Raw genomic sequence first — 25,191 nt, forward strand, 5'->3', positions numbered from 1 at the left:
TGGAGGTTGCAAAGCTCAAGATGCAGCGGTTCTCTTTGGGAGTGACGAAGATGGATAGGATCAGAAATCAGTGCATGAGAGGGACAGTTCATGTCAGGTGTTTTAGAGATACGGTTTCAGAAGAGAGACAATGAATATATCTGTAGAAGGATGCACAGGTTGGAGCAGTTGGAAGAGCAAAGAGGAGATTTATGTGGATGTGGGGGATGAGCTTCTGAAGTTAGTTAGTGTGAGGGTAAAGAATGCTGAGAATAGGATTAAATGGATGAAAATGATTCACTGTGGAAACCACTCCAGGAAAAAACTAAAAGACAAGAAGAAATAAAGATGAAAAATTAACAATGAAAATAAATAGCTATATAACAAGTTTTTGGTGACAATGTGATTATAATTCATTCCTAGACTGAAATGAGATCGTGGCAACGGCTTGTGATTTTTATTTGAATGTTTATTGTCCCAAGTCACCAGTAAGGCGACGACTTGAGCAGCCCAACAGGAAGTCACTGTTTTGACCAATCAGAGGGAAGGACCGGAGCTGGGAAGAAGGTGCTCTTCCCCAGCTGCCTGTAGCCACGTTAGCCCAGCCACTAACCTGGAGCTGGTCAGCAATCCACAACTTGCTGCGGTCGCGTATGGGCAGTGTTTCGTCGTTGTTGTTTTTTTCGCATGAGACAAACCCACTAATGAACTGGCTAACACTATGTACTGAAGACACAAGTAGAGATGCGTTATAGGCTACTCTGGCCACCAAGGACCTACCTGGCTGCCCAGTCTATCGACTGACAGCTGTCACCTAGCTGCTTAGCTCGGGAGCTAGCTAGGTGCGCTAACGGCTAACTGGGAATTTTGTTTTTAGGCTCGCAGCCAGGCTAGTATAGCCAGCCGGTGTTGGTGTCGCTTCAGACAGAAACAATGACTTCTTGAACATTTGACTCCGCCTTTTGGTCAAACCATGAGTTAGCAGAGGTTCTTCAGACAACAGTGTTTGGCATTATTTCAAGCTAGTTCAGCTATTTTCTGTCTCCCAGGTAGCTTACTGCTATCACTCAGTTGTTAAAAAGCCACTGCAGGAGGAAAACACCGGTTCCTCAGTGGATTGGGACCGACTATAACTTGCTGTCGCCGTCGTTTCGACTCTAAGCTATTTTTTTGGACTTCGGCCTGCTCTCGATAGCATCTGGGTGAAATGAAGAAATTCTTTGACTCTCGTCGGGACTTTGCGGGCTCTGGGCCTGGTTCGGGAGCTGGCGGAGGAGGCACCGGTTCTGGCGGCGGCGGGAGCTTCATTGGACGGGTCTTCAGCATCGGAAGATATCAAGTGACTGTCGAGGAAATTGTTGCAGAAGGTGAACTACGAGTCACTTAGCTACTGTGGATTCATTATTTGAAATGGGAAAGTGAGGTGTTAGCACAAAACAACTTTATCTTTCGGAAATTGATTTGGTTGCAATCTTGCTCTTTTTTCTTTTGTTGTTTAAAAGTCAAAACTGTTGACTCAGGTACATTTGCCTGAATAGCCATACTTATAAGTGAAACGGTAACAATCATTGAAATTGTTTTCCCCTAGATAATTTTCTAAATTGTACTTGAGAACTGAGAGAAACAGGGCCGAAGTGAATTTTCAGCAAGGTTTTAACTTTCATAACCAAGTTTTTTTTAGTGCTATTTACAAATTCAGACTTTCTTGATGCTCAGATTTAGGGAACCATAGTGATTCTAACATTGTCTGTGCATTGAAACATCACTGGGAACCACTGTTGAACAGCTGAGATCTAGTATTTCTAAGTGAATAATGGCAACAAAAAAAACATGCAACTTCTATGATATTCTTAAGCATGGGGAAGTTATCAAATCTTTGAAAGGTATGCCATGTTGTTCCATTGTTGCTTGTCTTTGCAATGAGAATCTACCATGCTTTGTTAGCAAAGAGGGCCTGGGACTGAATAATACATGAAAAAAGACTGATTAATTTATCAGTACTGTCCTGGAGAAAGGCCCCATCTATTTGGACACCATTTGGTTTTGTAACCTTGCTTTTAACAGACAGTGTGTCGTATGCTTTTGTAAATTTTTCATCGTATTAACTCAATATTTTTCAGTCACAGAATTTTGCCGCTATGCTTCATTCATTTCTGTTATATATGTTACACATGGTAACATTAACACACCTGCATCCACTTGTTAGTGTTTCAAGAAGGTACAGATGATCACACTCAGGTGATCTATGAGGCCGTTTGTGGCATATTGTTTGTAAACTGTGTAGTACTTGAAGGGCCATGTGATATGCATCATCCCAAACCCCAGACAGTAGTCACTGGGAAGCCATACTATTAGTGTAATTGATAACTTCAAGATGTAATCAAGGCTTTGAAAGACTTTGCAACTGCAGATACATAAATGTTGTCTTGATGAGTTGTCCTTTTTACACATTTACATGGATTTGCTGGCACACCTGTGCAGGAGATTGGATGGTATTATCCTGACAATCGGTTACGTCAGGAGGCAGTGGCTATTTGTAGATGTACTTAGTCATTTAGTCACACAGTCTACTGTAAACATAAACCTTTGCTACATGTTGCCTAAGAGGGATTTGTAGTCCTTCTAATTTCCAACATGCTCCTCAGATTGGACGGCCAAGACAGCAGGAGTTATGCTGTCGTTAGTCTTAACCTCTGTCACACATCATCAGTAAATACTAGAGCTGCACAAAATAGTGCAAGTAGATTAACATCAGATTATCAGTCTTTATTAATATCTCAAGGGATTATTTGAAATGCATTAATGATTTCATGAGCTCATACTTTGCATGCAAATGTTTTCTTTTATTATTTTGGATATTCTCAACTGTACAGACCTACAGATTATAGGGCTTGAGATAGTCAAGCTATCTCAGGCTTGACTATAAAAGTGTCGGAAGCACAAAAGAGAGACATAAGAGAAATGTACATTTACTGAAAATGATACCGTCATAATTTCTTTACCAAATAAAATCAGTGTCACATGAAGTTGGACACTATAATCTGAATTTTCTGTTACATGAAGTCGGGGGTTGCTACCAGTATCCTCAAGTTTTAAAAAAGTCTAACTTTCAAGGCCTATAAGATATTCTTTTCTGTCATTCTATAGTATAAAGTTTTCCTAATGAGACACTAGAGTTTTGACAGGCTACAGGGAACATAGAGGCTGCCCTCGCCCCATCTGAACACTGCCAGTCAGCTGGTTGAATGAAGTATCCTACAATTTTCATTTGCTAGGGAAAATGCCGAAAAAAAATGCTTATTTGTGCTGTGAGCACCATGCCTATGATTGTAGATTACCTGTTAGGACAGATGACCCAACTAATTTGTGAAACTAATTAATTTGAAGTGTGATTAAAATCAAAATAATGGCAAAATAACCTTATAATGCAGATACCACAATCTGAATTATAATGCTATCTATTTATAGGCCCAGGCCTATTATTATGTTTACTGTGCCCAGTTCACAATAATATCTCTTTTTGATGTTGCTACTGTGTGTAAATTTTCTGCATCTTTTTGTTAAATTTCCAGTCACTGAAATCAGACCAATCACAGGTTGTTCCTCAAAACTAAACCATGCAAAGTGGTGCTATTAAAAGGTTGTTAAAATTGCTCTTGCTTTCTACTCCCCCAAATTCTGTGACAGTACAGATGGCTGAAATGTAGCTTCATGCTGTGCTAATGAAACATGAAGCCGCCTGGTCACGTGGAAGAGTTTTTGGCTTTGTGTTGCCAGACGGATGAGTCAGTGTTGGGCATGGCTCTGCCGCAAACTGTGTGAAGAAAAAATTATTCTGAAGCTCTGAAGTTACAACAAATGTATACGATTTATCATCAATGCTGCTGTGCTGTCTTAGACTTGAATTGCATACTCTTAAGATTGAACTGGAGAGCTAAAATACCTGTACTTGAGTGAAAGCTGCAGACTTCAATAATATAAATGACACCAATCAGGCATAACATAAAGACCACTGGCAGATTAAGTGAAAAATGGCAAAATCTTTTCATCATTGCAATAAACTGGATGCCCTTTGAATCAAGCATCTGTTAGACGGGCTGAACAAACACTTCTGATCCACTTCTGCTTTACAGCTCTCAATATTCCTTTCTCTTTATGTGGTTTATGTGCTTTCTTTCCTGCTCTTTTATGCACTTTTTATCTGTATTTGTTGAGGGATGTAATTCTGTGAGAATGCTTGTTGATAGAGGATGAATTTCTGTCACCAGCTGGACATATCGTAAACGGCCAGTTGTTCCTAACATTGTAGGACCAACTTGGATCTAGAGGAGTCTCAATGGGTCAGGACTGTTTCAGCAGCAAATAGTCTTAATGTTATTCCAGATTGGGCTATTCTTGTTTTTTGCTCTTGCTGTTTTGTCTGACTGGCTTTCAGTGGTTAGCTGTGCAGAACTTCAAGGAATATGTTGGTTTATTCATCCATTTACTTTAGAGATTACAGATGCTGACTGGTTACAAACGAAGACTTAGCTTCTAAGATGATGTATTTAGAAAGCTGTGTCTGAGCTCAGGATTTCTCAGAAGGATGACTGCTGTTCTTCTTGAGTTTAATGACATACTAACAATTTGCACAGAACATTTAATTGCCCTGCTGCAAAATCAAGACCAACTTTAAGGAGATTTAATTAGTCTATGCTTTAAATCTCTTGAATAAAACTTTGCACAGGAGACGATTGTTTCCTGTGTCTAACTTATTTTTTCTTCTTTTTTAAGGACTGATCAGGGGTGTAAAAAGTTGCTTTCCAAGAAATGTCTATATTGAGTTGTACCAAAACCTAGACCCACATTTTAAGCAAGAAAATCAAGAACTTCAAAGCAAGTACTTCCCTAGCCGGGGTTGTACGATAGTGAACCATTTACTAAAACAGACATGCGTCTGCTTGCAATAGCTGGAGGAAAACCAGAGAAAGTGTGACATTATTTTTGTCAGTGCTGTTCTGCACAAAGTTGAGCTTAATGTGATGCTCTGCAGCATCAACCTGATGCACTGATATGTGTCTGAAGTCTCCCAGACAGAAACAAGACCTTATCCAGTTCATCCAAAATGTGACTGAAATGCACTTTGCATGCAGGTTTTTTACAAACTAATATTGTGAGAGGTTACATTTTAGGTTTTGTGTTTTCTTTTACTACATGAGGCCAATCACACATTGATCAAATATTTCTTTGGCTTTTAATTTACGATTGTTTCCAGCAGCAGCATTTATCAGCAAATGTTTGTCGCTACACTGGAATTTACCGGTATTCACATGGGTTTTATAAATCAGAAGTGGAACGTTTTGTGCCAAAGTCTTCACCTGCTTTTGATCAGTAAGAGTCAACAAGCTATGGACACAAATGTGTCTCTGAATCAACTATCTTACCTGATAACCCAATTTGCATCATGACCGGCTTGAAAACCAAAGGCGTCGATTGCATTTTAATCTTCTTCCTGTTCTTTTTTGCAGGAGGTTTTGCAATTGTGTTTTTGGTGCGAACTCACCAAGGGCAACGTTGTGCTCTCAAACGAATGTATGTCAACAATGAACATGATCTCAGGATCTGCAAACTTGAGATACAAATTATGGTGAGTAAAAGCAAGCAACTGTGAAAGGAATTAGGCTGCTTTCAGCATTTGGCTCCACTGAGGTTTTGAAACAGTTTACTGTTGTTGCATAGACGTAATTGGAGGAGCACGTCTGAATTGGTCAGTACGCAAAATGTACCCCAAACTTTTGATTTCTGAGCTTATCTGATCGTCCAGTATCAAACGTTGAGGCCTTTGCCGCTTGGGGAAAATACGCAGTTCCTGCAGCCACACCCATCATGACTAACGATGGATGGTTATCAGAATTATTTCTGGTTTTTGGACAACTAAATGAGCTATTTAGGTGCAAATTCTAAAAGTTATTAAAATAATATTTGTCATTTTTGTTTTTTGTGTGCATGTGCTTTTTTTTCACCCACAGAGAGACTTGGTAGGCAACAAAAACATAGTTGGTTTCCTGGACTCCAGTATAGCAGCTGTGGGAGCTGGAGATGTGTGGGAAGTCTTGATCTTAATGGACTTCTGCCGAGGTAAGTCTGCACAACCTGCATCACTTTCTGCTTCTGTTTAACTCAAAGGTCAATTTCCTTCAGGGGCTCATGGTATCTGATAGCAGCCATGTCAACAGTGCTTTACATTCCTTCAGTGGTTAACTGTGCTGTTTTTCATAAAGAAATTTAGATATTTACATGTGGTTTTTAAAATGCACAGGATCAAAGTTTGGAGTTTTCTTTTTTATTTATTCAATGAAGATTTACTGTCTGTAGCAGATCTGTTGTAAAACAAAGTTAGTGTAATAAATAATGAAAGGATTTGCCCCTACATCTGAACAAAAAATTATTACAAACTTCAAAAAATTATTACAAACTTCAAAGATGTGACAAAGTGAGAAATGCAAGCTACTTCATAAGATGTGGATTTATAGAGAGCAGAAATGTAATATGTGTGTTTATTTCCATTTATGTAGCAAAGCTCTTCTTGGCCTGTTTCTTTTGTAGGTGGGCAGGTGGTTAACCTGATGAACCAGCGATTACAGACCGGCTTCAGTGAAGCTGAGGTGTTGAGGATCTTTTGTGACACATGTGAGGCTGTCGCTCGGCTTCATCAATGCAAAACTCCCATCGTCCATCGAGACCTCAAGGCAAGCTTGACTAATTATATGCCTTTGCTACTTGCTGCTGGCTGTTTGTTAGCCACACTAATTGCTTATAGTTCTTTGTCACATTTCACATTTTTAAAATAATTTCATTGTCTTTTTTTCCCCCCACATGTAGGTGGAAAATATTCTCCTGCATGACCAGGGGCACTATGTGCTCTGTGATTTTGGAAGTGCCACAAATCATTTCCAAAACCCACAAACTGAAGGGGTTGCAGTCGTAGAAGAGGAAATTAAAAAGTATCAATCTTTCAAAGTTCAATGAACACCTTTCTGTCTTCTTTACTGAGTCCAAAAGCCAGTTTTTGTGTTTTTTTTCCCCTTTAGATACACCACCCTGTCATACCGTGCTCCAGAGATGGTCAACCTTTATGGTGGAAAACTCATCACAACAAAAGCAGATATTTGGGTAAGAACTGAGTATTTTTTTAAAATTATTATAATGAAGGAAATTAACTACAAGTTTTTTTCTTTTCAGTAGACACCATAAAAATATGTCTGGCCAATATCAATATTAAATTTCTTTCTTAGCACTGACCTAAGAATTTTGACAATTTCTTCTTTATTATTGTAAAAACTTTAATACATAAAAATCTAAGAAAATTTTTTTTAATTTTTTTGATTAAGAGGTTATGAATCAAATAGAAAACTAATTAATAAAAAAAATAATTAGTCTTTCAAAATAAACATCCCTATACTTTCTCAGATTTTTTATCAGTTGATGCTGTTAAAAACTCCAAGTTGGAGGAGTTATTAGTTTTTATGCATTTCGTAAATAAGGGAAAAAATGTTTTTGGTGATAAAATCAAGGCAAAATCTCCTGATTTATGTCTTTTGTTGAATGTTGCTGCCCTTTCTAGTAGAATGTCTTGTCTTTTTAGGCTTTGGGTTGTCTGCTCTATAAACTCTGCTTCTTTACGCTTCCTTTTGGTGAGAGCCAAGTGGCTATCTGTGATGGTAGCTTCACTATCCCAGACAATTCTCGTTACTCCCAGGAAATGCATTGTCTCATCAGTAAGTATCCTCATGTTTCAACCTGATAAAATATGTCCGATACTCCTCAAATGTGTGTTAGCCAGAATGTTCATATGCTTTTCTAAAAATCAGCGTCTCATGTTTGTGAACATCTCAGGATACATGTTGGAACCCGATCCTGACAAGAGACCAGATATTTACCAAGTGTCCTACTTTGCCTTCAAACTGGCCCGGCAGGAGTGTCCTGTCCCAAATCTGCACGTAAGTCAGCATGACAGGCGTATAAAGTGAAAGATAAATCGCTTTATAACTTTGCTTATTTTTCTCTAATAATTTTTATTGAGCGCAAATAATGAACAGTGTTGATTGAGCCTAGCCAGTAATAAGAATTAGCACACAGCCATATCATAACGCAGTCGTTGTTTTCTGGTAGTGATATCGTCTTTCATTGTCTTTCATCGTCTGTCTTTTACAGAATTCCCCAATTCCTTCACAACTTCCTGAGCCCATCCGAGCCAGTGAAGCAGTGGCCAAAAAGAGTCAAACCAAAGCTAGGTGGGTGGGAGAGAAAATAAAAATCTTTGAATTATTATGGTGAACTTTTTGGAGATCTATGCACTTTTTTCTAACATGCGTCTTCCTTACTTAAATTTTCATAACAGATGTTATCCACTTGTCAGCTGTCTGTGAACAGCACACTGGGAGGCTTTCACAAATACTTTTATTTGAAGCTACACAGTGTGATTATTCTAAAAAAAATCATAGATTTGGTAGCCCTGCTGATACCTGATTTATGTTTTATTTTTTACTCTTTCTGGATAAGCTTAGTTACAACTAAAACTGAAACGATTTGCAGCACATCTCATCTACCTTTCTGTAAGGCAAGAGTTGAGCCCATTATGTTTTTGTTTGACATGCACTGTGAAGCATGTCACAAGGTGTTCAAATCAACACCAAGCAACTGAGAAAAAGGATAAAGAATAAGCAATTTTCTCACTATGTCCCCTCTTTTTTTCTTTTTTTTCTCCTAGACTAACAGACCCAGTTCCAACTACAGAAACCTCTATTGCACCTCGACAGCGACCAAAAGCTGGCCAGCCGCAGTCGCAGCCTTTATCAGGCATTCTTCCCATCCAACCAGCTCTCACCCCACGCAAGAGGCCTAATGTGGCAACAGGAACACCGCCTGCTTTTGGTACAAACTGCTTTGTTGTATTGTTGGTTAGACTACTATTTAGTAGTGGTAAAGTTCAAAATGCATCTAACTTTGTTGGATCTGATGTATTAAGTTTAGACAATTGTATTCTTACTTAAAACAGCTCTTTTTGTCATTAGTTCTTGTCAACATTGAGAAAAATATAGAAAAATATAAAGACTATTTAAAGAGTTTTTTGGGGGCACAGCCTGCTATTAAACACGCACAGGAAGTTTAAGTAGTTGTGCAACATGTCTCAAGACAAGATGAATGACCTATTTGCTTTTTTTAAGTTATTATTATTATTATTTTTGTCCATATGAGCAGTAGGAATCAATGCCGCAGCCACAGCTGCTGTTCAACCTGCACAGCAAGCTCCACCTGCACAGGCTGCTCATCAACTAACGCAGACGAGCAACAAGCAGCCACAGCCTACGGCACATCAGCAGGTCCTCATGAAGACACAGCAGGCCTCACCCTTCCTAATCCCTCACAATAACCAGCAGGTAGGAGTCCTCCCACTGCCTGAATGAAAATGCAGTTTGACTGGATCATATCCCCTGAAACAACTTTTAATCACAACTTTGTAAATATGACACATAATTATATAAGTAATTACCTGCTAAAATAAAGTGTTATCACAATATCAATATCTGCAATATTACAATTGCAAAGAGCAGCTTGAACTGAAATAAATGGTATCTAATTAAATGTTACCATGACAGTGGTACCTTTGGTAGTGCTTGTGGTTTATTGCAGCAGAAAATGTTTCACAAGGGAAATAAGATATTTCATTTCCAAACATGGATCTAGAGAAATTCAGCTTATTCAAAAACCAATTTGGTAAAATGTAAATCATAGATGCATTTTTTTCCAGTAGCTGGAATTTGCTGTGTCCATATTTGCAGGAACCCTAATTAGAAAGAAATTAGCATTGTTTAGTTTTGTATTTATGTGCTTATCCCAACTCGTATCATTATTGCAACATTTATGACATTTTACTCATATTGTTCAGCCGCGCAGAATAAGTTGATGTCAAAAACAAATAGTGGAAGCCTTCATAATATTAAATTAATAACGTTAAACAGAGAGGATCACCCAAAGTTACTGGTGATTAAAATTAGTTCTGCCAGTTATGGCATCATGGCTCGAATGAAACTGGTTTTAATTACACTTAATATTTAAACCCATGGAAACGGAGTGGTCTATTTATTTTTCCGTGTGATATTGGTTAGTTATTAATAACTTCCACAATGTAAAACTGGAATTTCCCTTTGTTTTTTTAACAAGTAATGAACAATGGTGTGACAGTAAGCCTTTCTCTTAATTGGTTGTGTGGTTATTCCAATTGACCACAGAACCTGCAGCACCAACAACAAACATCCTCCCATGCATCTGCTCTGCTGCAGTCCAAAGCTAAACCTGTTTCCCCAGTTTCCACTCTGCAACTTCAGCAGCAGCATGTAGTCCACGAACCATCCGCAACTCATCTTGTTCCCATTCCTGAGTCTGCAGTCATTGCTCCTACAGCTGCCCCACAGGTTGTGGTAACATCGAACTCCTGCTGCTGTTTGCAGCTCTTTGGGTCGGGGCTGATTATTATTATTATGAGGTCATCTCTAACAAATCACATCCTGGTTTTTTTCTGTTTTCTTCCTCATCTTGGCAGTGAATGTACAGAAATTGAGTGTCAATAAGTGTGTTTAAGTTGTAGGGAAATTGTATGCTTTCTTTTCTAGCGTTTTTCTCAACATGGATTGTCTATAAATCATAAGTTTACTTTCAGTTAACTTTTTTCTCTTATTTTTCATTAATTAATTAACATTCTACTGACATTTTACAATAATATACCTTGTTTTTCAATTCATAAATGCATACTGTTTTTTCTGATCAGTTTTTTGTAATGCATACAGCTGAAAAAACTGAGCAAAAAAAAAGTGCAGTGACGATAAATTGGAAGAAAAACAAATGAAAGTAAAATGTACATAAGTTTGAAAAGCAGGATTATTTTCCTACACGTGGCTTTTTTTGTCTTTATTGGTTCATTTAATTAACTGAAAGTAAGCAACTTATTCTTCTCCCCAGAAGTGATTTAATTTCACAGCATGATTTTGTTGATTTGATTTATTTCCTCCACTTACTTCCCTTATTTTTCCTCTAACTTTGTTTTATGTCTGGGGTTAGATTCTGTTTTGCTTTCCAAGTTGATGGAAAATTTTGTGTTGCCTTTTTGAGCCTGACCTTCTGCGTAATTTGCTTCTCGTTGCAGACTCTAGGCAGAGAGATGCGCAAAGTTGGCTCCTTGACACCTCCTTCATCACCAAAGATGGCTCCAAAAAGCGGCCACAGGCGAATCCTGAGCGATGTCACCCACAGTGCCATCTTTGGAGTCCCAGTCAGCAAATCCACCCAGCTGCTCCAGGCAGCCGCAGCTGAGGCCAGCCTCAACAAGTCCAAGTAAGCAGAATCAACTCTTTTCAGCAATCCAGGAATAAAGAGTTCTTTTCATAGTGTAGAGCGAGTCTGGGAGGGCAGAGGGAGTTCATTCATACGGCAGAACGCAACAGTAAGATAAATGTCCCTTTTTACACCCAAAAGAATTGGGCTTCAGTAGCACCAGTTAATTCAGTCTTTAAGCTCGCTTAGTGACTGGCACACACAAACACTCTATACCTTCTATCCAGTTTCACTTTGCTTGTTTAGCCTCATGTATTTAAACATGTTTACGTTCCAGATCAGCCAGCACCACTCCTTCTGGCTCCCCCTGCTCGTCCCAGCAGAATGTGTATCATCCAGGTGGTGACGCTCCATCAGCGCTCGCTGCACCGAATCCTCAGCCTGGCTGGAACCCCTTTGGAGATGATAACTTCTCCAAGCTAACTGCAGAGGAGCTACTCAACAAAGACTTTGCAAAGCTATCTGAGTGTAAGTTTTGTACTGCAGCATGTACATCTACTGGTTGTCATTAGTCTAAAACACAGTATTGTTTCTGCACAGCTGCTCAGCCTGGTGAAATAGACCTCACATCCAGTGAAAGTCTCATTCCAGAGCTTGGGGCTTTTCCAGGTAAAATGTTACAGTTGTCTTCTCTAAGCTGTCCAATTACTACATTATTTTACCCAAAAGTCTTCTTTGAGATTTGACTGTGAATGGGTCTGTGTCTCCAGCAGTATTAAGTGGCTTTGCCAGAGGTGATGTGTAGCAATTTTGTTGCTCATTTGCGCTGTTGTTGTTTTTTTTTTAATGACAGTTTGATATAAACTCATTTAGTTGCACCTCTCAGTCATTTGTTTTCCTACAGTTTTATTTACTCACATTTTTTAACATAAGGCTCTGGTTCTGCTCACTGTCCTGTTTTATTTCTTGTTTCTAAAAGCAAAATCAGAATGTATCAGGTCTTTGATTCCCTCTGACTTTTGGACATAAATATTGTACAGTGTGGTGTAAAGTTTTAAGACCGCCAGAAACATTGTTTTTCACAGACTTTACTGTTACTCCAATGTTGGATTGTTGTTTTTTATTCAAAATGAATTAATATATGAACTTCAAATACTTTTATCTAGAAATGCACCACATTTCTGAAAACGTAACAGGTTTTATTGGAATTAAGGCTTGGGGAGTTCCTTGGAATAGACCCAGCTGTCAATATTATAAACCCAGAGGTACTTGGTGATCACCTTTTGCCCTGTGATGCTGTGTTCCATGGTGGAAACACCTGTATCCATCACCAAATCGGAGTTATTGTATACAGTTGCTCTTAGAGTATGTTTGGATTCCACTTTTAATTTATGGCATTGTTTATGCAAGGTTGTAAGAGACTGTTAAAATGTTCTGCATGGAGCTTAATTAGAGAAAACGATGGTCAATCCTGGTTCTTCCTGGTTCTTCGTAACATTCCAGCATATTATGAAAGTTTCCACTTCATTGTATTTGCCGAAACACTTAAACCTCCTTGCTGCCATTCCTTGACGAGCAAAACAATCATAGTTGAATAGTTTTTAGGAGATGGACTCTATTAGGGGCTTTGAAACTTTATTTTAAGTTTTGGGTGATTTGACAAATTTGCATATTTGGTTTTTATTAGCAGGAGCATCCTTGCATGTAATGTCCATTTTATGTATATTTATGTATTTTCCTTGGAGGTAAATAATGACTTAATGCACCACTCCCTGTTAAAGAAAATTATTCTGCTGCTCTTATTCCATCAGAATGACAGCATATATATATTAGCTGTGGAATTAGCATTATTAGCTTCTCTGACTATTTTAAATCTTTCCCTGGAACTAATTATAAAGTGGTTGAAATTATCCTACCAGGTCATTTTATATCAAACTTAAATAAAACATAATGCAATTTATTTTTTTTCTAATTGAATTAATTTGAATTAGGTTTTTGTTTCATCTAATCATTCCACTTAAGATAAACTTAACGCAAACTGCCCACACCAAAACAGGAGCAGTGAAGTTTGCACATCGTGCTATCATGTTGACGCAGCTCACATCCTCACAGTGGCTTCTTGTCCATGTCCATGAATAGACACCTTAGATGCAGCTCGATGGCATCTCACATGCAGCTCTGCGCTTTCACTGTTGCATGGCAACGCGCAGGACAAATTCCCTGTTGTTAATTGGATTGCTTTACTGCAGGAAGAGGGCTTACCAGAAGAGCCACGAAGAACAAGTGAAAGTTAATTATACTGTCATGTTAAAGTGATGATCCAGCATGTGAGGCTCTCCATAGATTAACCTTTGAGCAGTAATCATTGTTGAATGTTTGAACTACTTTGTACAAGTTCAAAGTAATTTTGTTCTATGCAAAGAGGCTGTGTTTAATCTTTCACACCCTCTCCTGTTAGATTCACATTAATGTTTACTCAGCTACCAGTCACCATCTTATATTTGTTGATGAGGCAGACATTCTCTGACTAGTTTTATGAAGCACTTGTCAATACACAAAAAATAGGAAAAAAAAAAACTTTATTTCCAGCATCTTTATTTTTTACAACTCAAAGATTTGTGTAAACCTTTTGATACATTTTGGCCTTTTTTTCCTCGTAGTCAGGGCAGGAAAAGGTCACATCTGCTGTGTCATTTCCTGAGTCAACACATTCCTTGTGTTAAGGTCTCTTCCACACCCCATTTTGACTCATAGCACTTTAATTGTAAGTATGAGCAGCAGCGACTGATTGGTGGTTTTGTGCATGGATTACACCCCACTTCGGTTTGTGTTGTCCTGATAACATACGTTTTAAATCACCAGATTTAAAACTATTGTATGTGACATGGCAAGCTATCTTAACAAATTTTACTGTAAGTTCTTGTGATGAAGTGTCATTACTAGGATTAAATCTTTTTATATAAAGGAATTGTGCTAAAATATGTTTAGTACAAGGTTTGGAGAAAGAGATTTGGTGCCCTCATTTTTTCAGCATAGCATTATTTTGCCATTTGAATGGACAGCATTACTAACTGTTGTGTAGTGTGTGGCAGTGTTGACTTGAACTAAATCAATTAAGAGAATGTATTTTTTACAGCTGTGCACTAAAGTTTTCAATTAAGACTAATGGATGTCTTAAATGTTATTCAGACTACTTGAAAATCTAAATTTTGTGGCCGTCTGTACTTACTGATACTAACATTTAAATGAATTTACTCACCAAGAACCCATCCCATACAGAGCCAGCTGGTCATTTGTTCTCAGCCGTGCTGTTGATTAGAATAAATGAGCCATGCCAGGACACACTGCGACTGTCGCATATGGAGGCATGGATGAAATGCTTCCTATTTGCATTAAGTGTTATATTAGCCATATGAGCACAGCTGAGAGCTTCGGTTAAATCAGGAAACACTCTCTTTCTGCAAACTGTACTTTAAGGTTCAGCTGTTTTGGATTCAAATTTGATAAAAGTGGCTGACGAGGACTTTCTTCCCATAAAGCGGGTCCTGATGCAGTCAGCCAGCTCCCTCTAACAGCGTCTCGGAGCCACCTTATGCCCACCTTAGCCGTTTAAATTTTGCTCCGACTGTAAATACAAACTTGTTCTGTAGGACTGCTATTACTCAGTGATTTGCAGATCATCTCATATGTATTTAGTGGATTGTCATCTTTTCTTCGCTTTGACAGAAGAAGAGGTGGGCTTTTGTCATACTAATACTCCAGGAAGACAGAAAGTACTGGACAACTAATTGAAAAGTAATTAGACACTGAGATCCACTTGAAAAAGTGAAGCATAAATGTAAAACTGCTTTGCTTACATTTGGATTTTTAAGTTTGCCACTAATCTTTGTAAGCTTTTTTTTTTTTTGTTATTTTCCAGAGACATTTCAGGATAAGATTATGCTAGTTTTGTGGCTGTAACTTCAATTTTAGCTGAAAATTAAACAAAAAAAAGTATTGCTTATCTTCTCTTAGTTATCTATAGATGTGTAATGTCTTGCCATTACTTTAATAAAGTCTAAGCAATTCAGACTTTATTAAAAAGTCCACTATAATGGAAAGTATTTAAAACGCCAGTATGCATCATAACTAGTAACAGGCCCATACACATATCATGTTGCATTAACTTTCCAACTGAACTTACTGGAAATTCCCCACCCAGCCATTGGCTGTCTCTGCTCCCTCACCAGGCCCTATTTTCTGTCTCTCACTCATTTAGAAAGTGTTACAGGGACTGAAGTCTACTGAGTTTTCTCTGCTGCTTCCTGACATTTTACCCTTTTCTGTGGCTCCTTTAGTACTTTTGCAGAAAGTTTTATGCTACTGTCCTCATGCATTTCCTCCAAATTTCACATCTTAGGCCACTGAAACACATTTGAATGTGTTCTTAGCTTCTCCTATGAGTTTCAAAGGAAATGAGGCCAAACTGCATTTATGTTTTCATGTCTATTACTAACAATCATTTTTTCTGTGTTGGTGTAGCAAAGGCTGAGGTGTGTGTGGATTCCTTGATTCCTGGTTTGGAAGCTCCTCAGCCTCAGCACCATTCAGGTCAGCCAGAACGTATTGCTGCCAGCATGCCAGGTCAGCATTCTGGACCACAGATAAAAAATAATAACTATAACTTGTGAGATTGAATTATCTGAGGCTGATCTTTAGTCAGGATATAAGATTACGAAGCTGTTGGGGAAAAAATGTTGTTAGCAGTGATGTTTGGCTCTGGGCTCTGGACAGAATGGGTGCTTTAGTGTGGCACGCTACTTTTGGAAGAGATGCTCTGAGATATTGGCTGATGATGAAAATCTGCTTATTTAGCCTGGTTGGTGAGTCTCAGTGAGTCAAAAATCCAATCTTTTTCTGAGCATAGAACACATCATATGCAAGTACAAATAGGTCTTGCTGACAACAACATTTTTAATGTGAAAAATACAAGATAGATTTGCTATCTTGTATGCTGTCTTGGAGATCCTTAAAAGTGAAGTGAAAAGAAACAAAATTGAAGAAGCTATTTTTTCTGCTGATGAATGCTGACTGTGTCATGTAGCAGATTACAGGAAGGCGACAGTTACTCTGTTTTATTTGTTAGGAGTAGTCTACTTCTGTTGCAGACTGAACTTTTAGAAAATGATGGTATCCTTTTGGACAGTATTCAGAGTTGAGCCAAAGACCTGTTTTCTCTTGGGATAAATGGAGACTGTTTCTTTGGGCATTCTTGCTAACCATGTTGATTCCTACTAAAAGATGCTAAATCACTTCAGCTGCTAATGTAGCTATTAAATCGTCAGTGACTGCAGGCAGGCTAAAACATGTTTGAATGCTGTTCTTCAAATTGTCCTTAAAGAATAGTTTAATTTGCCAAAATCACCAAAACAAGGATCAAAAATCAACCTGATTTGTTCATCTTTACTTTTTGGTTATCAAAAGGTAAAGATGATTACTTTTTGTTTCCTCAAATCTAGAAAATTCAGCATTCAATATTTAGTCAAAGCAAACATTAATATTTTTTTGAACTCATTTCTGCTGTGTTGCTCTGTTTTGTTGCTTTACTAACCGACTGCATCTTTCTTTGCTGTTCTAACATGTTGATTTTCCGTTGGTGCTTTGGCTATGCTTCAGATTCTTTCACTGGGGAGGCATCTCTGCTGGGCTGTGATTTGCTAACTCATACTTCTGCTGGAAGCCAGCCTGTTTCAGCGCTCCCTTCCTCCTTCTCTTCTGGCCCCCCTGGCTGTGGCTCCGGATCCTGTCTGGAGGATCTGCAACCCAGTCAGGCTGCCGGTAAGCTCTTAGTTTTGCAACTGAGTGTGTGCTGGGTGTGTGAGCCTGTCACTTAAGTACCTCAGAAAGCAAAGAAAGCAGTAACTTAGGTATGTGTCATAGATAGTAGAGTGGATAACACCCTCAGGAACCTTGGCTTCTTTGTTGACACTCTCAAAGCTGTGAAACTTTTGATTCTCAGACTGACTTCTACATCATCTGTCTCTCTTTATTTCCACACACTACTTTTTTCCTGGCTTGTCTTCCCTCTCTGAATTAACCATTTCCTCCTTCCATTTCTACCTCACTTCTTCTTCCTTCGCCACAGACTCTTTCCTCTTGTCTGGTGGGAAAAAGGGCAATGATGAAGAGTTTGACCCCATTCCTGTGCTTATTCCCAAAAACTCAAATCAAGGTAAGTTATAAAGAAATTCAGGGATTTCACTCACACCTGGTAAGACCACAAAGACGAATGAGCTGATCCCTAGTTAACTCACTCCAGCTTGTAATAGTGATCATGAGGGTGTGTTTGTCACATCAAGGCCCCCCAACCCACTGCTCATCAAACTTTCACCTCTTTTCTTTCTTTCATCCCGAATGTTAAACTGCCATTGTTTCCCGATTTGAAGGTGTATTGGCTCTGTGTAATTCATCTCAAGACTCGCTTCATATTAGAGCGGAAAGTCCTTACACTCACCTATGATGATGCAGCTGTATAAACATGACCCCAGCTTATTCTTTGCTTCTTTCTCTCTCTGCCTCTGTTCATACTTTTTTTTTTCCTTTCTGTTCTGCCATGATTTTCCTTCATCCTCATCCTCATGTTCTTACTCATAATTTCCTTCATACGATCCACTTTTATTGACTCTTTCTTTTGCTTGTCTTTCAAAACCTCCCTCGGCTCCTCCATGTCCATCTCTGTCTCCTCTCTTTCTTTCTGGCACGTTTTTCAGGTGGTCACTCTCACAGCAACAGTGGCAGTTCAGAGTCCAGCATCCCCAACTTGGCGCGCTCCCTTCTGCTGGTGGATCAGCTCATCGACCTCTAGAGGGGTGGGAGAGGTCGAAAGGGCAGAATGCAATCCTAAAAACAAAATGAAACAAATAAAAAGGGTGTTGGAGAGACAGGCACTTGCTGTATCAACCTTTTGAAGTGAGGAAAAGCCAGCATGGATTGGTTCAATAGAGCCATTCTGTTTATGTGCCTCCTTGGCCTCAACTCCATCTCTAGCAGCGTGATAAGCTGGTTTCATGCATCTCTGCTGGCCGTTGACATTTCCACGCTGGTATTTTATTTTTTTTCCTTTTCTGTTAATGGCTGAGAATATCATCTGCTTCCGTCCTGGCTTCACCATGGTCTTTTTTTGTTTTTTCATGCTTCCTTGTTCTTGCAATAACGTCCCTCATTGATTTTTTTATTTTTTATACCCATGGTGATTGACTGTCACAGCAAGCACTGCTTGGTCACAGGTCCTTGGTGTGTTTTGTTCGTTATCATGGTTAAATCTTGAAAGAACTGTCAGGAACATTCCTGCATGTCAAGAGGTCGTTGAAGAAGTGAAATTGAGAATGATGTAGACCTTATGAATACCATGGTGGAGTCTTTATTTTGAAAGATTTGGACTGGATCAAACAAGATGGAACATTAAGGAACCACTCAATCATTTACTGCTGCATTGAACAAGATTTTTTTTTTGAGCAATACAAAAGGGCATTTGTTTTAGTTAATTTAACCCATTGTGTGGAAACAGCTTCAATTGGATTACAGAACATATAGCCTTAGGAATTTATATCCATTCAGTCCTGTGCTGCTATTCCCATGTGCATCTTTCACGTTCAGGTAGGTTATAGTGCCTTGCAAAAGTATTTCTATACCTTTAATATGTCAATTTTTTGTTCATATAGCAAACAACTTTCAGTGTATTTTTAGGGGGATTTTATATGATACACCAGTCCAAAGTTGTGTCTTTATTGAAGTAAATTTAAAAGGATTCAGTGTTCAGTTTTTTTTCTTTAATCACTTAACTAAGAATTGAGGCACTTGGCATCAGAAGTAACTTAGCTGTTAAATTGAGTCAAAATAATTTTTTAAAAATATGACTGATACCAACATTTGGGTCAAATGTTGGTATCAGTCATATTTTTAAAATTTGATTGATTTGACTTGAACCTTTCTGTTTGTTCGCTACTTTGTGCTGGTTCATCACATAAAATCCCAACACAATACATAGAAACTTGTGGTTTTAACATGTCAGAATGTGGTATAAATGCTTTTCCAATGCACTGTATAAGTAGGTGTGTGCAGATTTCTTTTTCTGAATATCATGAAGGGTGTTACAAATGTTAAAACTACAACAATAATGGTTATGATCTTTTGCTTTTTAAAACATGAAACGTTTGAACTTTGGCTGACTAGTTTGACGCAAAGATATCAGCCTTTTTCATAACACCACATATGTGTATTACTCAAACTGGTGCATTTTCATTTGTATTTTTAAATTTTACAACTCCTATAGCACTAATGTGAACAGACGAGAACCAAAGTGAAATGAGATTTTGTAATCCTGCTGTTAGCGATGTAACGTTCTGCTCTCAGGGTCAGTATGAGTGAGCAGACTTTTTCAGTAATCATCCTGACACTGAAGGAGGTTTAGTGTAGATACCATCAAATGTTTGTTTTCTGTGGGGTAACCATATTAACAACAATGACCTACCATGCTCTTGCTCAATTCCCTCTTCCTTACTCATTTATATGTCTAACTTCAGTGCAAAAATATCCTATTGCTCAATTTCACTATTTTTAGCCCTTTTGATTTTAGGTTGTTGTATATTATTTAAAGGCATTTTATCGGTCATAGTGTGAATAATAATCATAGGAATTTAGTAAAACCTGTATGAGCGATCTCATCATTTAACATGTTGAACAATTTACTTAGATTAAACACACATTAATTACAGTGTATTTAAAAGTGTAAATGATGACCTAGCCTGTTAAATTTTCCGCTGTTTATTTCTCTCCATTCATGTCGATTATTCAGCCAGAGCTTTCGATGTTTATGCACTTAATACATGAAATGGTGTGCTTCTGAGTTGTCTGCCCAGATCATATTTTTAGCACTTTGTTCCTATTGTACCATTGATATGTTACTGTTATAGTGACGGCAGATTGTGCTATAAGAGATGTTATGACGGAGTGTTCTTCCTGATGTCTCTGGAGCACCTTTGGTTCCTCATGACTGCCTGTTTTTATTGATCAAATAATGAGAGAAAGTTGAATGGCAGCTGTACAAAAAAATGCATTACATTTGCTGACAATCATTGCAGTTTATGTTGCTATATGTAAAGATTCCACCAAGTTCTACTTTGAATTAGGGCTTTTATTTTGTCAAGGAAGTTTAACTGCATTGCTGTCTATTGTAAGCTTATTTTTAAGCGTAGTTTGACCTTGCACTTAACCTTGAACTGCACATTTCCTTCTGTTTTGCCATCACTGCTACAGTTAATGGTTTATGCATAAATCTCTTTAAGAAATCAAGTCTAATTGCTTTCATTCACTGAAAGTCACATGGTTAAGAATTAGAAAGGGAATTAACACCCTTTGGAACTGTATTATTCAATCATTTTATACCTAGAGATGCACTAATCAGAATTTTGAGATTTATGATTCCCAGTTTTTGTAAAACTTTGACATTGTAGCAACCACTACCTAAATAGGTAATTATGATGATGTTAAGTAATAAACTGAGCTATTGGAAATGTAATAAGGCAAATAACATTACCAATAATTTTAAAAAGTTACGGCATCATTTTTATTAGTACCAATCAGTAGTATTAAAAAAAATCCTCTGTAAATGTAGCCTCTTTAGCCAGTAATGTAATAACACAGAAGTAAGGCCTCATGTTTTAAAACTAACACTTTCTGCAGTTTTTGTACATCATAAATTGCAATTTTCTTGTAGCATATTCAGTCAAGGTATTTAATATAAAGTACTCTCCGCTCTATCATTGATTTTGTAAAAGCTGATTTAAGATTTATTTGTTGTACAAAATCTTAATCTACAATATTGCTTTAAATTCTTATTTTATATGTAGGAATATTACTACATGTCTTAGTTGCAATACTTGGCCTGTGCTGGAATTCAGAAAAATGATTGCGTGTTTGTTCAGGGTTAGATGAAAAAGGAACAAAAAAAATTGAATAATGTGTCAATTCACTCTCTATGTTGAAAAGCACCACACTCTGGTTAATAAGTCATTATAAGTGATATCTTTTTGGAAATTACACCATAATAAATTATCTCTAAAATGGTCTTGGCCATTATTACATTAGTTGCTACAAATCTGTCAATGTTTCTTTTTTGTCACATGGTAGCTGTGTCACATGAGTTTTTATAGTGAATCTTTTTCAAAATATTAGAAAATCTTTTCCTGGTGCTGTGGAATGCTTTAAAACAGAGGTGTCCGAAGTCCTGCCCAGGGGCAGTTTGTGGCCCCAGCACTGATTATGTGTGGCTCCTGACTACAATTTAAGAATGTTAAAAATGTAGCATGGCACTAAATCTCCAGAGACTGTTCTTTTTTGTAAATGGAGAAAGAAACTGCTGAACGTATTGAAATGTGAAAATAGAAATTATGAACACAAAGTTTACATTCTTTAAAAATGATGCTTTTTGATTTCTTTTTAATTTCATAGTAAATAGGACCAGAAATACCTAGCGACTTGTACTCAAAAACAGATCTGACTGTACCCAAATCTACATTGATAGGTCTCTTTAAGAAAATAAAACCCCTGTCAAAATAAAAAAAAAATAAACTATGTATTTCTTTCAATATTGCAAATGTAAAAATTATTTCCCTCAAAAATTACTTTTTCACTAAAATATTACATGTGTAGTAAATTGTTGACCAGAAATAAAGTCCCAAAATTGATGGGGTCTTTAATAATAATAAAAAATATCATCATTGGGCTGTTATTCATCACAGCTCAATAACTTGGGCTGTGATCAGTGCAAATGTGTTGCATTAGAAAGCAACTGCAGCATTATAAAATAGAGCAATAAAAAAAAACAAGTATTTTTCTTTCAATGGCTTCAACTAACATCTCTGTGAGAACTACCAGCTAACACCTTCTGCCAACACCTCTGAGGTAAGACTCGCCTCCCTCCACTAATCTGTTCTAACCTGTCTGTCCCTATTTTCAGCTTATCTGTGACGATTTTCCCCACTTGTTTCCACAGACTTGCTAACTCCATCTAAACTCCTCACATTTTAAACAATTCTTACTAAAATTTCCAAATACTGCTTTATCCCTGACATGGTTTAGAAGGGTTAGATTTACAGACCCGCAGCTAAATTGTGGAAACAAGACTTTTGATAGCATAGTTGCTAAACTTGTCTGTCCTATGTGGCTTGTTCCTCATAGTAGAGTTTATTTTGTAGTCTTGTGCTGGTTCGTCATCGTTCCGTCCTCTTGATCCATAATTGACAGATGTGTAGAGAGGATTTGTTGGTCACAGGTGTGAAGTAACTCTAAAAGGCTGTTGGTGTGGTTGACAAAATGTTCGGCTTGTTACTTTCTGTTGATGTTTGTATGATGTAATTTTTCTCTTTCTTCTTTTGTGTCTTTGTCGGATAGAAGTGCAAGTGGAAAGTAATGGCTACACTGTGCTCGAAGAGGGACAGGAGGCTGAAGAGGTTGAAGAAAATGATCCAAATAATGAAGGCTGTGAGCACTCCAGCGATGAAGACGAGGAGGAGGCAGAACTTAAAGAGGAGCAGGAGGGGAGAGCAGTCGAGAGTATCGTTGCTGTTCAGGACTGCAGCGGCTCTAGACCTCTCCTGATGGACTCTGAAGATGAAGAAGAGCATGGACCTCTGGTGGCTCCTCATTCATCCCTGCCCCCCAACACAGCACCAGCACAACCACCTGCCGCCTTCCGTCAATTGACGTCAAGCTCCTTTGCTCAGAATAATTCCTGGAATGTAGCAGAGACGGGTGTCACTCCAGACGTCTTCTCCAAAGCCCCCTTCCCGTCTTCGCAAGAGGACTCCGCTGATGTCTTTGCCAATGCTCCATTTCCACGTGCCCCTTTTGTAGCTCAGCATCAGCTCGATGTGTTCTCTCAGGCTCCCTTTGGAAAAAGAAAAGAGGTCTTGGCTGCGCTGCCAAAGACCTTGTACCCCCAAGCAGCTGGGGGTCAGACGCTAGCGTCCGATCAAGGAGTGCTGGGACAGGTTGCTCAGCAACCGTTCCGCCCTCAAGCTCTGGCCAAATATTCCCGACACTTTGAAGGATCCTCAGCCGAGCAGACGGTAGCAACTCCCAGTTTGAGCAGGCAAGCTAGCGGACCGCTTCAATCATGGACGTCAGAAGTTAATGCTGTAGACCCGTTCGTATCTGCACCCTTTCACCTCAAAGCACCGCAAGAAAAGCCCTGAACACACACTGAGGTAGCAATGTAGCAGAAATTTGCACCCATTAATTATGCAAACTGCAACTGGCTTTACTGCATGCTGTCACCAGTGCTGCAGCTGGACTGCAGGCCTTGAACAGATCTCAACCTCAACTTGCTAAAATGAGATCCGGTAGTGCGAGTTTTCCTTCCCTGACCCTTCAGTTATCTTTCATCCCAGTGTGCTTCTACACTAAAAACAATGGTGGGTCAACCATTTGATTGTTTTCCTGTCTACCTCAGGTTGTGAGGGAGTGTGTGCAGAAGCGTTTGCAAAATTCTTTTCTGCACATTTAAGATTGACTGTAAAACTGTGATCTGTTAGCACCCCATGCAGTTGTTATCAGAGGGAAACGAGTCGGCGTCATAATTTCACAGAAGCTTAACATGCAGTTGAAAACAGATTGCATCATTAGAAAATGTACAAACCATCTAAATGTCTGTTTTAAGGGCCTTTTTAATCTTACTTGACTTGTTAATGAAGTGGATGCTGGAAAATAGACAAAACAAACATTTCCATTGTTTTTTTGACATAAAATCTCTTGATGTAATTTGGCTTTTTATCTAAACTATTTCCTTTTTTTTTCCTTTGTTGTTTGATAGTGAGATGTATGTAGCTCTGATTTTACAGCTAAGATTCAATGAAGCAGATCACAAACGTCTTTATGTGGGTTCTCAAAACAAAAAAAACCCAAACATTTTCAACACATTTGAAAATGCTGCATGAAACATGTTTTGCCCATCTTAAAGCTGCTTTCACATTTGATTGCACTTGCTTTCAGTACCAAATGCTACTACTGTCTTTGGTGCATAACATCATAACGTAACACGATATGAAACAAATCTATTACTTCCAAAATGTGCACAAACTGACACATGCAAGTCTGTAAAACTGACGTGAAAATATTTGACTGTCTTCAGCACTTAATCTTTGTAATTCCAGCCAGGGATTGTAACAAGTGTTGTATGAGAGCTTGAGTAGTGCCTGATTGACGACGTGTCGTTTAATTTATATCATTCACTGTTAGACAATATTTTGTGGTTTTTCTAGTTTATGCAATCTTTTACACTAATTGTTTCCCACCATGGCACTTTTTTGGAGAGGGAATCCATGCTGTTTCAACCCAAAGGATAACTTGTGTTTCTCTGTTTGAAGTTCTCCCCACACAGTCTCACTCAGCCTAAACACAGGAAGATTGCACAAAGTAACTGACACAGAGTCAGGGTTCTGTAAGAATGTGTTCTGTCAGCTGTAAAATGACTTTTGAGTGCTGTTGAACACCTAACCTCAGAAGGAAGAGCAGAAAATCCTGTTGGAGAATAAAAAAAGCACTCAGAATACTTGTTATGCTGTACAGCCTGCCTTTAAAAATGTCATAAACAACAAAATATTAAATGAATGTACATGAAAGTGTGCGCACGTTGCTTTTCTTTCTATGTTTTATGCCGGTTGTCAAGTATTTATGTTCTAACACTTTAGTTAAAATTAGTCAAGTGTCACTTCCAAAGCCCAATTGATCAATCAAGAAAATCCAATTTCATGCCAAAAAATATCCACTCACTCACTCACTCACTCACTCACTCACTCACTCACTCACTCACTCACTCACTCACTCACTCACTCACTCACTCACTCACTCACTCACACTCTCTCT

At 38.3% G+C, this 25,191-nt stretch overlaps 1 protein-coding gene across 7 annotated transcripts; it reads left to right on the plus strand.

Moving 5' to 3' along the window:
• The first annotated feature begins 539 nt into the window (after positions 1-539).
• On the plus strand, positions 540-24,947 carry LOC129371966 (AP2-associated protein kinase 1-like). Of its 7 annotated transcripts, none has more exons than XM_055048889.1 (19): positions 540-1,346; positions 5,487-5,605; positions 5,988-6,096; positions 6,565-6,707; positions 6,841-6,962; positions 7,050-7,131; positions 7,604-7,736; positions 7,855-7,958; positions 8,173-8,252; positions 8,729-8,892; positions 9,217-9,398; positions 10,251-10,433; positions 11,162-11,349; positions 11,627-11,817; positions 11,890-11,958; positions 15,811-15,912; positions 16,945-17,106; positions 17,414-17,500; positions 22,720-24,947. In XM_055048889.1, the coding sequence occupies exons 1-19, from the start codon at positions 1,187-1,189 to the stop codon at positions 23,520-23,522; spliced, it is 3,183 nt and encodes a 1,060-aa protein (XP_054904864.1). In that variant the 5' UTR covers positions 540-1,186; the 3' UTR covers positions 23,523-24,947. The 7 variants fall into 7 exon arrangements, with proteins under 7 accessions (XP_054904864.1, XP_054904866.1, XP_054904865.1 ...); XM_055048891.1 differs by having other exon boundaries at positions 15,811-15,879; XM_055048890.1 differs by having other exon boundaries at positions 9,220-9,398.
• The last annotated feature ends 244 nt before the right edge of the window (positions 24,948-25,191 follow it).

Source organism: Poeciliopsis prolifica, unplaced genomic scaffold, assembly GCF_027474105.1.
Source record: "Poeciliopsis prolifica strain line A6 unplaced genomic scaffold, Auburn_PproV2 SCAFFOLD028, whole genome shotgun sequence".
Classification (NCBI taxonomy): Eukaryota; Metazoa; Chordata; class Actinopteri; order Cyprinodontiformes; family Poeciliidae; genus Poeciliopsis; species Poeciliopsis prolifica.